This window comes from Thamnophis sirtalis, unplaced genomic scaffold (genome assembly GCF_051295495.1).
Source record: "Thamnophis sirtalis isolate CommonGarterSnake01/CBP01778 unplaced genomic scaffold, rThaSir2_p1.2 scaffold_1, whole genome shotgun sequence".
NCBI classification, from domain to species: Eukaryota; Metazoa; Chordata; class Lepidosauria; order Squamata; family Natricidae; genus Thamnophis; species Thamnophis sirtalis.
Genome location: NW_028261381.1, coordinates 72,005,422 through 72,018,629, shown reverse-complemented (window position 1 = coordinate 72,018,629; position 13,208 = coordinate 72,005,422). Strand labels below are relative to the sequence as shown.

Below are 13,208 nucleotides of genomic sequence, written 5' to 3'. Positions count from 1 at the left end.
TCCCCAAGGCAACCACATCCCTTTACTAACCTGTTTCCACCCCCAGGAGCATAACAGTTTAATTTGTGCGTATTGTTTAATGGACAGCCAAATTGGCCACACTCACCCAGATATAGAGGGAGCTGAGCAGGGTTTAATGCCTCCTTCCTGCCTCAATACCCAAATCCCGGCAAGAGGAGAATCCATCCGAATCAGTTAGAGCATGGCACAATTTTTAGGACAAAACAATCAGGTAATCCAATCACTCATCTCTGCTTTATACAAATTTTGGGTTTAATTTTCTCTTAAAATAAATCAAGCGGCCAAATAATCCTATGATAGAAATGACCACTAAATGCAGTGGGACAAGTAAATGGGACAACATTAGCAAATCGTACCGTATAGTCACTGGATTCAGAATGGTGGCTCAACCAAAATTCTTCTTTCCCTTCTTGCAGGGACCTTTGGAAAATTGGTGAGTTGATGCTTGTACAAGGGGACAGAGTGATGGAAAGTTTTAGTGGTTTCATACGGAAGTTGTTCGTGATAAATCTCAGTGCATGCAGTCTTTTTCTTCTTAGTAGAGGTAAATAGATGTGATCCTGCAAGGGAATGAGAAGAGAGAACACAATGAGACTTTGTCGCAGAGGTCACGAACTAGGCTGCATGGACAGTAGGACTAATTGCTTATTATGTAAACCACTGCTTATTAAAGAGAGCTCCAGCTGAGCACGTACATTATGTAACCAAGAGAGATTTTTCCAGTTGGTTTCATTGGTACTTTGGCATCAAAGCAGAAACCCAGGAAATAGCACAGAAGAGATATTGTGTATAGACCGGTAGGCAAAACCTGAATGAACTCTTTGGTGGTTGTAGTTAAGGGAGCTGAGCATGCTTAGATGGACCTTTGCTTATCATATCACAACTTTCAACAAGGCTGTAGTACTGGATGCTTCTATCTTAGATGTCACTGGGTAAATCTGGTTAGGGCCTAGATGGTGCGTTAATAGGAGCCCCAGAATCTGCTTGTCAGATTTATAATAGTATTTAATAATACATCCATGTCTTGTCCAAATAGTTCTTTTAACAGTGTAGATTAGAAGTTCTGAAAGTTTAGCTCAGGGAGTACAAAACAGAATGCCTAAGTCTGGTGCCTGCCTTCCTTCCTTCCTTCCTTCCTTCCTTCCTTCCTTCCTTCCTTCCTTCCTTCCTTCCTTCCTTCCTTCCTTCCTTTCTCCCTTCCTTTTTCCCTTCTTCCCTTCCTTCCTCTCTTCCTTCTTCCCTCCCTCCTTTCTTTCCTCCTTTCTTCACTCCCTCCCTCCTCCCTCCTTCCCTTCCTCCCTCCCTCCCACCCTTCCTATTAAAACCATAACAATTATAGCTAATGAGTATACCAATAGCTAATGAAATACTCAGTGGCTCAAAAAAAAGGATTTGTTGGCCAAGAATGAAATTCTGAACTATAATTTAATACAGAATATTAGAATTAAAAATTGTTGAGGAACGAATTTTGTGGATAATAACTTGGATTTGTTGCACATACCATATTTCGAAGTAGCATTGTAGACTCTTCACTGAGAGTGATTATGCCCTCCCCAAGATTATGTGTTTGAAGTTTATTGTAGAAAGACTTCAGTCCTTGTTCCATTTGAGAAACAGAATCAGCTATACCATAATATCTCCAGACTGGCAACCTGTTAAAAAGAAGAGTCTTGCTTGATTTAACAACAACTGATTTGTCAATTATATTCAGTTGGTGCCTGACAAATGGAAATTAGTGAAGAAGCCATGGGTCCCAATGAGGAAACTTTTGTAGGCAGACCACACTTAATTTTGTTTTCCAAGGGCGAGGGTCACAGTCAGTAGGGTGATTATTAGATGGGTTGATGTCAGGTGCAAAGGATCAGGTCCACCCAATTAAATTTATTTATTTCTACTTATGCCTAAGCACAGGAATATCCTTACCTAGCTGTTAGCATCTGCTAGGAGTTAATGGATTTGGAGGGGTGGGACTTAGCTCACTTGTGATTATGTAGAGATTCTAGATTTTAATTCCACCCTCAGATTCTGCCATTCCTTCCCCTATAGTCGATATTCTATACCAGTGGTGGGTTTCAAAAATTGTTGGAACCTACTCTGTGGGTGTGGCCTCCTTTGTGGGAGTGGCTTGCCACCCATGTGACCGGATATGAAATTATGAATTAGTACTTAGGTCAGTCCAAGTAGCTATTCAGAAACTCTGGCATTGAAGCATGCAAGTCTTATAGCTGTCAAGTTACAAGATCCTTGCCAGTGGTGGGTTTCAAAAAATTTTTGAACCTCTTCTGTAGGTGTGGCCTGCTTTCCGGGTCCACTGGTGGAACCTCTTCTAACCGGTTCGATAGATTTGACAAACTGGTTCTACCGAATAGGTGCGAACCCACCTCTGTTCTATACATATAGGTACAGCACTTTTTGTTACTTTTTCTTAGGTTTTTCAACTATTTTAGGTCTTACATTAGAATCTTTTTGTACCCCACTCAAAATGGTAGCAAAACATGTCCTTCCATCTTTGGGAGCCACAGTCTGATTTTCAATCTGATTTAGGATCAAACTGTATGTTTGTGATTTTTTTTTCTCCCAGTCTGGAGCCATTTTAATATGTAAGGACAGCAATTCCCAGATCTTGGCATTAAATAACTGCTTGAGATATGATCCAATACTATAATACTTCACTTATTGCTTACCTAAGAATGTCTGTATCTGGCAACCTTCGTTGTTGCCTCAGAAGTCGATTCCCCATCAGTTCCTGATGAGCAGATGTGATGTTTTGACTCCTGCACACAGTGTACTGCAGGAGACCCATGTCTGTGCCAGGAATATTTTCAAGGCAAAAATGTCTGTTTCTCTCCACTGAGAGAGAGATTGGTGTATCTGAAACCATCATCACGGTTACTCCTTCAATGATAACACACAGAAAAACATTTTAGACAGTACCTTAATTTATCAACCCAGCCTAGTGCTCTACAGATGTATGGGATTACAGTTCCCCTTACGTCTGTTCTTGTGAATGGGAGTTCTAATACAATACAGGACTGTGGGTCTTTATGTATGAGTGTGTATACTGTATGTACAGTATAAAGTCAACAAGCCCGTGCATACGACTACATTATTTTATTTATGTTGCTTGTAGGTGAGATTGCATAAACATTCTGTTGTTTACAGATGGAATATGTATAATAGATATAATTAACTCCATAGTCTACAAACATTGATGGAAACTCTGAGTAATACAATATTTTTTTTAATCAATAGTATCTCCAAGCCAAACACCATATGAGAGAGGCGTTCCCTGATTTTCAGATTTGTTGACCCTGGCAATAAATCATCTTCACAGTATGAAACTTAGTTCTGAATTGTAGCAAATCTTTAGAAGGAAGCATTTCCCCTTGATCTGCTACAATGGGACAGGCCAGAGACATTAGAGTACCAGAAACTAGGAGATACAGCAATACTTAGAACATTAAACATGCTTTACAATGTAAAGTGTGGCAAATGTTTTTAATGCTATCATGCTGTGTATGCCCCTTAAGATGGAAAGGAAGGGTAAAATAGGTTGTCCTCCCCATTTCAAGATATTTTAACATATGGAAAGTGCTTGAATCCAATAGGCTAATTCTACCCTACTCAGTTTTAGACCATACTGCTGTCCTATTCTTTGATAGATTTAAATTTATAATTCCATTTCATACATTCACTCTTCACATATTTGTAACTTTGTTAAAGTGTATCTGACCAATCAGACAATTCTGTATAGAGTTATCAATGAGAAAAATCGCATTTAGTCTTTTGTTTTCTCAGCCTAATAGTATTAGGGACTGGAAAGATGTACATTACATGTACATTCATTCATGTATTCATTTGAATTTATATACAGGTAGACCTTGATTTATGACCACAATCAAACCCAAAATTCTGTTAGTAAGCAAGACACTTGCTTGTCAGAAGATTACAAAAGGGGATCACATGGGACACTGCAACTGTCATAAATACATACCAGTTGCCAAGCATCTAACTTTTGATCATGTGACCAATGGGGATTATGTAACAGTCGTAAGTGGGAAAGATGATAATAACAATGGCATTTTTTTCAGTGCCATTGTAACTTCAACTGATTACTAAACAAATTTATTTATTTAGGGAAATTATATTGCCACTTATTTGCCCATGGCAACTCAAGGCACCAAACAGAATATAAAACCTCATATAAAAACAATAAAAATAATAAAAGAAGAGTCGTATAATAAATTAATATAATAAAATCATCCCTCCACATCCCCACCCTGGTAACAGCACCTCACACGAGCCATTTAATGGTCTCCATCCCGCTCTGGATTCCCCAGGCCTGCTGGAAGAACTTGGTCTTCTGGAAGAGTGCTAGTGTGGGGGACAGTCTAATCTCTTGGGGGATGATGTTCCAGAGAGACGTACAAATGATTGTAAGTTGAGGACCACCTGTACTTCCTAACTCCCAAGGCTGTGGGTAAGTTACAAATTAGAGGTACAATATGATAAAATATCATCTAATAAAAAGACAATAGTCTAGTACCATCAATCAATCAGACAACTTCAGCTATGTTACCAAACACCTGTGTTTGACTACCACTTTGACAGCTCTATAGAAAGCCAATATCTTAGGATATGTGATGCATTTCATGAGGTAAGTCCTCTACATCAACTGTTTTGAGAAGGACTGTCTTTGGTCCCATGCCTCTTCAACCTCTTGAGGTTGAAGTTTTACATCCTAAGCAATTCCTCTATTTTTGATAGCATAGGATGGGCAGATTTCCCCTGCTTCTTAAGGTAAGAATTTTTTTCGCATTGAGCTTGATTCTTAGAAGCTAACTCTGAGAGTGCCTTCCCAGCACATTCCATGAGTTGTCTCAACACATTTGGAAGTCCCCATATTGGTGAAGATGGCCTAGTCTCATGCACTGTTGCAAAAGCAGAATGGACAGGGGATACCATTGTGCATAATGCACAGACTGAATATATTATTAAAAATATAACAAATGATTCTCAGTTCTGCATAATGGGGAGTAAATAGCTGCCCTTCTCCTCTTTGTCTTTCAGGAATGAGGAATAATACTTAGGACATTAACAAGATATCTAGATAATGAAGCAGTAACACTTCCTCCTACTGACAAAGGTGAACAGTGATAGCCAATGCTGGCCAAGTTGTTTTAACATTGGAGCCAGAAGATCTTACAAACATTTCTGGACTCTTTCTGAAAACCAGTTAGGACAAAAAAGTAATTATCCAAAAATTAGTGGTACTCCACTTTGCCCAATGTCCTAACAGTTCTTTTTATCTTAAGTTTTCAAAGCTATGTGTGCTATTGTATTTAGACAACACAATTTAAGAAATCAAATAAGGAAAGGAAACTTACCGGTGGATCCCAAAAAATATCTTTCTAAGACAGAGCCATAAGCATTTGGGCTTTTACTAAGATTACTGATAGTAAACGGTTGGGACTTGATGTTCACACTGTTCAGAGGCCAATGCTGACTACTGACACTGGCTCCTCCATACCAGGAGACATTTACCATGGAAAAGCAATCCTGTAGAGCAAAATACAAGATTTAAAAAAAATGAAATCTTGTGCGTATGTGAATGAAGAGATTTTTTAGCACAATCAGCTTCAGAGGATGGGGTATGATCTGTCTGGGTTTAATAGAATGAACATGTCACAGAAAGTATGAGGACATCTCTCTAAACAAGGCCACATACACTGGAGAAGAAGGTCCTCTTTCCTGAAGCCTCCTGCCTCCCTTCACTTGGTGAGGGCACAGGAAGAGGGCCACTAAATGAATAAAGAGCTGGGAGAAGTACTTAAAAGCATGATATTTTGGTCCAAGCCATTACGTGCTTTAAAAACTAATACCAAAATACTAAATTGAGCTCATATATTGACTGGTTATATTGCGGTTGATGAAACTCTGCCATGATATAATCATATTGTTTTTGAAAAAAGCAACTTATGGCTGTATTTGACACTGAGCAACTATTGCAGTATCCCCACTGTCACATGATCAAAATTTGGATGCTTGGCAATTGGCATGTATTTTTTGGCATGCCAGGTGGTTGCAGTGTCTTGGGTCATGTGATCACCTTTTGTGATCTTTTGACAAGCAAGCCAAATTACTAGCTAAACAACTGCATCGAGTAACTTAACAACCATGGCAAGACATTTTTTAAGAAGGGTGCAAATATTTCCAGAAAAGATTGAACCCTACTGAGATGGGCAAATGATTTCCCCACCAATAATACCCTTTACTTGGCTCGGTTTCGGGCGGACCTGGACTCCAATTCTGCAGAACCAGCCGAGGCACCAAGGGATATTCTGGTAGGTCATCGCTGGATTGATTTTCAAGCTGTTACCCCCGAGGACGTGGACAAGGCCATGAGAGCTGTAGGTGCCTCCACATGCGTACTGGACCCGTGCCCCTCCTGGCTGGTTGTTAACAGCAGGGAGGTGACACGGGGCTGGATCCAGGCGGTTGTTGCCGCCTCCCTCCGGGAGGGGGTCTTTCCCCCCGCCTTAAAGGCGGCGGTGGTGAGACCCCTCCTGAAGAAACCATATCTGGATCCAGCCGTTCTAAACAACTATCGTCCAGTCTCCAACCTCCCCTTTGTGGGGAAGGTTGTTGAGAAGGTGGTGGCCTTTCAGCTCCAGCAGTCCTTGGAGGAAGCCAGTTATCTTGATCCATTCCAGTCTGGCTTCAGGCCTGGCTACAGCACAGAAACCGCTTTGGTCACATTGACCGATGATCTCTGGCGAGCCAGGGATGGAGGCCATGCCTCCATCCTGGTACTCCTTGACCTCTCTGCGGCTTTCGATACCATCGACCATGGTATCCTTCTGCGACGACTGCGGGAGGTGGGGGTGGGAGGCACTGTTTTACGGTGGTTCTCCTCTTACCTCTCGGACAGGTCGCAGTCGGTGTTAGTTGGAGGGCAGAGATCGACCCCTAGGCCCCTAACATATGGGGTGCCACAGGGTTCGGTCCTGTCCCCCCTACTTTTTAATATCTACATGAAACCGCTGGGCGAGATCATTCGACGGCACGGGATAAAATACCACCAGTATGCGGACGATACACAGTTGTATCTGTCCGCCCCGTGCCAACTCAATGAAGCAATGGACGTGATGAGCCAGGGCCTTGAGGCTGTTAGAGACTGGATGGGGGTTAACAAGCTTGTACTCAATCCAGATAAGACCGAGTGGCTGCTGTGCTTCCCTCCCAATAATTGGCCAAGTGTTCCATCTCTCAGGCTGGGGGATCAAATACTACGCCCCTCAGATAGGGTCCGCAACTTGGGAGTCCTCCTGGACCTTCAGCTGACTTTTGAACACCATTTGTCAGCTGTGACCAGGAGGGCATTTGCCCAGGTTCGCCTGGTACACCAGTTGCGTCCCTACCTGAACCAGGAGGCTCTCACAACAGTCACTCGTGCCCTTGTGACCTCTAGGCTGGAGTACTGCAATGTGCTCTACATGGGGCTGCCCTTGAAGAGTATTCGGCAACTTCAGCTGGTCCAGAATGCAGCCGCGCGAGCGATTGTGGGTGCACCTCGTTTCACCCACGTAACACCTATCCTCCGCGAGCTGCACTGGCTGCCTGTTGATCTCTGGGTGCGCTTCAAGGTGCTTGTTGTCACCTACAAAGCCCTTCATGGTATTGGATCTGGGTACTTGAGAGACCGCCTACTGCCAATTACCTCCACTAGGCCAATAAGATCCCATAGATTAGGCCTCCTCCGAATTCCATCAGCCGGTCAATGTCGACTGGCAACTACCCGGAGAAAAGCCTTCTCGGTGGCTGCTCCGACCCTATGGAACGAACTCCCCGTGGAGATTCGTACCCTCACTACCCTCCAGACCTTCCGCATAGCCCTTAAAACCTGGCTGTCCCGACAAGCCTGGGGCTAAAGACTTTAACCCCACCCGAATAGTATGACTGTTGCGTTTTTTAACGATGTATTGTCTTCATGTGTGTACTTTGTCTTGTACTTCCCTCCCCCTGGATTGTGAGCCGTCCTGAGTCCCCTCAGGGAAAAGGGCGGCATATAAATAAAGTAAAATCAAAATCAAAATCAAAAAAATCAAAAGTCTGATATGAACTTCAATTTATTAACCTTCATCAATCTCTTATCAAACTTAATTTCTTCACTGTTATTACCTATCTGGTGATCTGCAGTTCTCCTATTTTTCTATGCCTCAGGGAAATTATGAAGAATTGGATTATGAATTGGACAGCCAAAGTGGCTACAGAAAATTGGAGAAAAATATAGCAACTACCACTCCCTCCATTCACTACTTTATAATAATAAGTATATTTATAAATAAAAACACACACTTTTTATCAAAATAAATTCAAAAGCATCCTTAGAATGAGGTGGAAAAATTAGAACTCTATTCTGTAGGGGAAGAATATCTTTAGGAAATTAGAGAATAGATTTTTTTTACCATATTAGTAAATGTCAATGTATTTTTATTTTCCTGTGGCTCCCATTATGAAAAAAGTCTTAGTAAAACTGAAATCCAGTTATGAATGATCTAATTTAAAATATCCTTTTTGATTTTTAAAAAAATATATAATTAACAAGATTCTTTAGAATAACATCATTAAAATTAATATGTTGTTCTTATGTAGGATCAAAAGTTTTGCTATTACAAATTGAGAATGATAGAGAACTCCAAAGGATATGATTTAGAAAATGCTGAAGAAGGCAATGGCATATATGTCCATGTAAGCCAATTAAAATATAATGTGATATGATTAATCCATCCTGTACTCATATTATTAACAAAGATTTACTATGGTGCCATAAAAAAACCAGGCAGTGTATAATAATAAGTACCTTGAAGGGATAATTCCGGTGTTTACTGCTTATTATGAGAATTATAATCTTTCACTTGAAAAGCCACTTTCTCTGATGTTACAAGATGGCTGTCAGGATTTATTTACAGCACTGAAAGTTCAATTCCTATATAAAAATTACTTCTGTACTGATTGAGGTAATACTTCTTTCTGAATCCTCTGCTCCCTTTAATTAAGGTCATTAAAATTAGCACTAGAGTACAATCTCTTTAGTTTAGCTGGCATACAGAAATGCTGCTAGCTGACTAGGCTCTTATAGAACACTGCCATTGTTAGGTGTTTGCCTGTTATCCACAAAGTACTTTACTGTATAGAAGGTAGCAGGATGTGGAGAATGGGTTTGCCTGAGCAGTTTCCAACTTCAAACCAATCCTTGGTCATTATAATATCAGTAGAAGATTCCTGTATTTACAACCATCTATATAATTATAATGAACATGAATAATGTGAATAGTGCCATCAGCTCCAAACCCGGTTATAAATGACACAACTTCGAGCCTACTAATAAATTTGACAAAAGGCTGGTGTTGCCTTGTTATGTCTTAGTGGTTCCCCAAAATGGGTCCACCATACTGAGTTAAACACCTCTATGAACCACTCATGCTCAACAATGGTGTTCTAAAAAATGTCATCCCATCAAGTCCAGCAGTTCATTCTCATACTCACAGTAGCTAACAAATTGCACAAAGAAATTCACTATTTTCCCAGCAGATGGCCTTCGCTATTAGCTAGGCTAATAGCTATTGATCCATGTGACTTCCATGAATTGGTCTAATTCGTTTTTTGAAGCCAGCCAACCTGTAGAGAGCACTACATTTTGTGGTATCGAATTCCAAACTTCAGCTATGCATTGTGTAATATATACTATATACCTGTCCTGATTCAACTAGGATTTTGTTTGATCGGGTGCCCTTAGATCAGATCTGAATGTATGGATTTCAAAGGACTAAGTCCTCTATCATTGCAGTCATTTAAAGTTGAGGTTTAAACATTGAGGGTTGTTTTACAACGGTCCTATTTCTAAATGCTATTCAAATAGCTTAGGCCAGGGGTGTCAAACTTGCATTGTCACATCATCATCATGTGATATATTGTGACTTTTCTCCCTTCGCTAAACTGGGCATTCGCATGGCCAGCATGTGTCGCATCTGGCTTAAGCTATTATAAAAGTATTAAAATTGCTCAAATCAATCTCAAACATATTTTAAGTTGGTATCCAAAAGGCTGGAAGATGGAAAGCTGGCTAGCTGGAAGTCCCCTGAGACAGTTCTGGGACTGTGGACTTTAATTCTGGGAGTTGAAGTTCACAAGTCTTAAAAGTTGCCAGGTTTAATTCTTTAGCATAGCTAAAGATGAAGGATGTTTAAATAACCATAATAATTGAAACTGGAGGTATAATGATGTTGATATGGTAAATATTTGAGTTAAGATATCTGAATTAATATGAATTAATGGAAGAGAAGCACCAAAACATGTTGTAACCAGTTGACATACTTCTTTTTTTTCTTTTCACAACAGACACCTGTGTTTTGTTTTGTTTTCCTGATTATTGTTTTTGTCTTTTTTGTATTATCTACTATTTTTTATCTTAACTTTTACTTTATATTTGTTCTTTTTTTCTTTTTCTTTTTTTTGATTTCTCTCCCTTCCCATCGGTGTGGGTAGATATTGTTCAAGATTATTACTCCTACCAATACTCCTAAATAATAATTACAGTTAAATGAAAATGGATATATAATAATGCTTGAGTTAATATGAGTTACGTTGGTTGACTGTGGAGGAGATGTACCAAAACTTATTTGTAATCGATTGATATATTAAGAAAGATGCTATACTTGTTTCAAATTAAAATTAAAAAACATTTAATTAAAAAAAAAAGTTGCCAGGTTTGGAGACCCCCTGGCAGAAGATATAACAAGACCTTTCAGAGTTTGTGTGTGGTCTCTTCCAAGTGACCAGGATCTGATTCTGAAAAGATTTGACTTTATTTTTGCTGCATTTGGTGGATCTCTTAAAAAACAAAAACAAAAGAACTATGATTCACTGTGATGGATGAAAGTTAACCTAGCATAATCCTCATGCTTAAAATAGAGTAAATTTATTCAACTGTTTATACTATTTCTGTTATGATTTCTTCCTTCTTTTGCTGTCTTTCCAGAATTTTGGAATGGAAAAGCATTTCTCACACAAACTGCATAAATTTTGAATCTATTTTCCAGCAATGCCTAACGTATTAGTAAATTATTCCCAAATGAGGTGAATGATGATGCTGTGAAACTGTATGGCAATTCAGATGCCTCTATATTTCACTATTTTCCATGGTATCTCCTTTTTCTCCTTTTTCTTTCTTCTCAACACTTTTATGGAAAAAGACAAAAGCTCTACATAATGCCTTTTGATTGACAGTGTATACAAAGAAACCGGAAAGGGGAAAAAAAAGAGAGACCGGTTGTTAATTACAAAACTCATTTTCATTAAGTTTCCTTAATTAACATTGCAATCTCATTGTCCTTAATCTCAAATATTAAAAACCTTGAGCTGCAATATTCATTTTGCAAGATCTCAATTATTAATATGTTTGTTTGGAAGGAGAGCTAATTTCTCATTGTAGATTATGTAAGCCCATACATGACTCTGAAAACACACCTTTTCCAGCTTTGCATGCCCAAAAGCAGCACAGTTCTTACACTTCGGTTCCGATAGAAAAACATCTGCTAGTTTTGAAATTACTTTAATCTAAAGCCTTCACACATAGACAGGGTAAATATAGCAAAGTAGATTTCTGCTGTCATTTGGACATTTAGCTTTGGTGGCCAATTGTTATTTTTGACACATTATTTTTGTACATTTACATATTTGATGTGTTTCTTGTAGCATCTTCTCAACAATTAAGTTGTGCAAGATACCTTGGATTCAATAATTTCATACTGTTGGAGATGGGATCCTCTTAATCCAATGAAAGAGGCAACATAATTTGCCTTGTTGACATACTTTGTGGTGCCTTCCAGACTTATTTTGGTATCCTCCAGCCTTTGGAGTAGCTGAGAGAGTTCAGTTAGCAAATGAAAGGGAAATAAAGTGATTGCCTCATTCCTAGAAATGAAGGAACCACCTTCCTTCAAGAAACAGCTCTGAGAGAATGCTTTGCTTGAAGCTTCATTGAATAAAAGCATCTTCCATTAACCCAGAATGCTGCACTAAAATCACTTTGGGATTTAATTATAGTATAACTGTCATTTTTAATTTCATGAGTGCCAGTTTTATATTCTCCATTTTCTCCTGCTTCTTCAGATTTTCATAGCATTTATGCAGAAGAATCCCTCTCTTCAGATTTTTCTAAGTATCTTTGTATGCTGGGAAAAGTAGAAATATAGGTGTTCTATATTCTCAATAAAAATTAAGATCAATGCAGCAACTGTTTACTACTGTAGTTACCAATCTGAACTCCAAGCTGGTCAAATGCATATTCTTTCTTCACATCCTTACTATCATTACTATCTTGACATAACCACAGCTGAATTTGCCTTGTTTTAAAGTTATTTAGAGAATACAATAGAAGTAAAATAAAGGAAAGCTACAATTACGTTACCTTTACTTTCAGCTGGCAGTGAAGGGGAGTCCAGTTGATATTGTAACACTCACTGTTGAGAGAAGGATTGGAGTCCTGGAAGACCTTCAGTTCGACTATACCTTCCCAGGTGTAACAGAATTCAGACCGATTCTGCCAACATGTGTTCTTTATGAAAGGCATCTCCACATCTGGGATGCTTCCCATGTGAATCTTTAGCAAGGTTCTTTCCTCTTTCAAAGTCTGAAGGATGAGACTGTGATCTTTTCGATCCCAGATCAGACCACTGGCACTACTTCTCAGGATCCAGTTTGTCTTTGGCTGATCCACAACTTGCCAATAAATAATCCCAATGGTCATCAGAAGGAAGACCGCTACCCCAAAGCAAGCAATCGCTCCTTTCCAGGTTTCATTCATTTCCTTTAGCCCAGAATCCCACATCACCTCTGGAATTGCACTGGGGTTGTTCCTAGGATGATTGTAAGGCATTGTTTTAATCAGCAAAAAGAGACAGAAGGAGTAAAAGGAAGAGGAGGAGGAGATCTGGCAAGGGATTTCAGGGCCCCAAGCTTTCTGTTATTGAATTTTGCAGGAAATTCTGTTCTCTCCCAGCTCCACCCCACAGATCCTGGCTGTCTATCAATAATTCCACACTATTGGTACCCAGGAAGGGGAAGGGGGAAGACAAAAAGAACTGGGCAGAATAATACTCCTGAAAGGTTTTCTCCAGGCATTC

The 13,208-nt window shown here is 39.6% G+C and overlaps 1 protein-coding gene across 1 annotated transcript in view; it reads right to left on the bottom strand.

Moving 5' to 3' along the window:
* The window catches only part of LOC106548157 (SITS-binding protein-like), a 31,111-nt gene extending 18,150 nt beyond the window's left edge, over positions 1-12,961 (bottom strand). Inside the window, exons 1-5 of the mRNA XM_087719096.1 lie at positions 12,494-12,961; positions 5,409-5,580; positions 2,706-2,916; positions 1,523-1,673; positions 378-581 (exon numbers count right to left, since the gene is read on the bottom strand). Coding sequence (XP_087575222.1) covers positions 378-581; positions 1,523-1,673; positions 2,706-2,916; positions 5,409-5,580; positions 12,494-12,961 — 1,206 coding nt within the window. The remainder of the gene's footprint in view (positions 1-377; positions 582-1,522; positions 1,674-2,705; positions 2,917-5,408; positions 5,581-12,493) is intronic.
* Between the last annotated feature and the right edge of the window lie 247 nt (positions 12,962-13,208).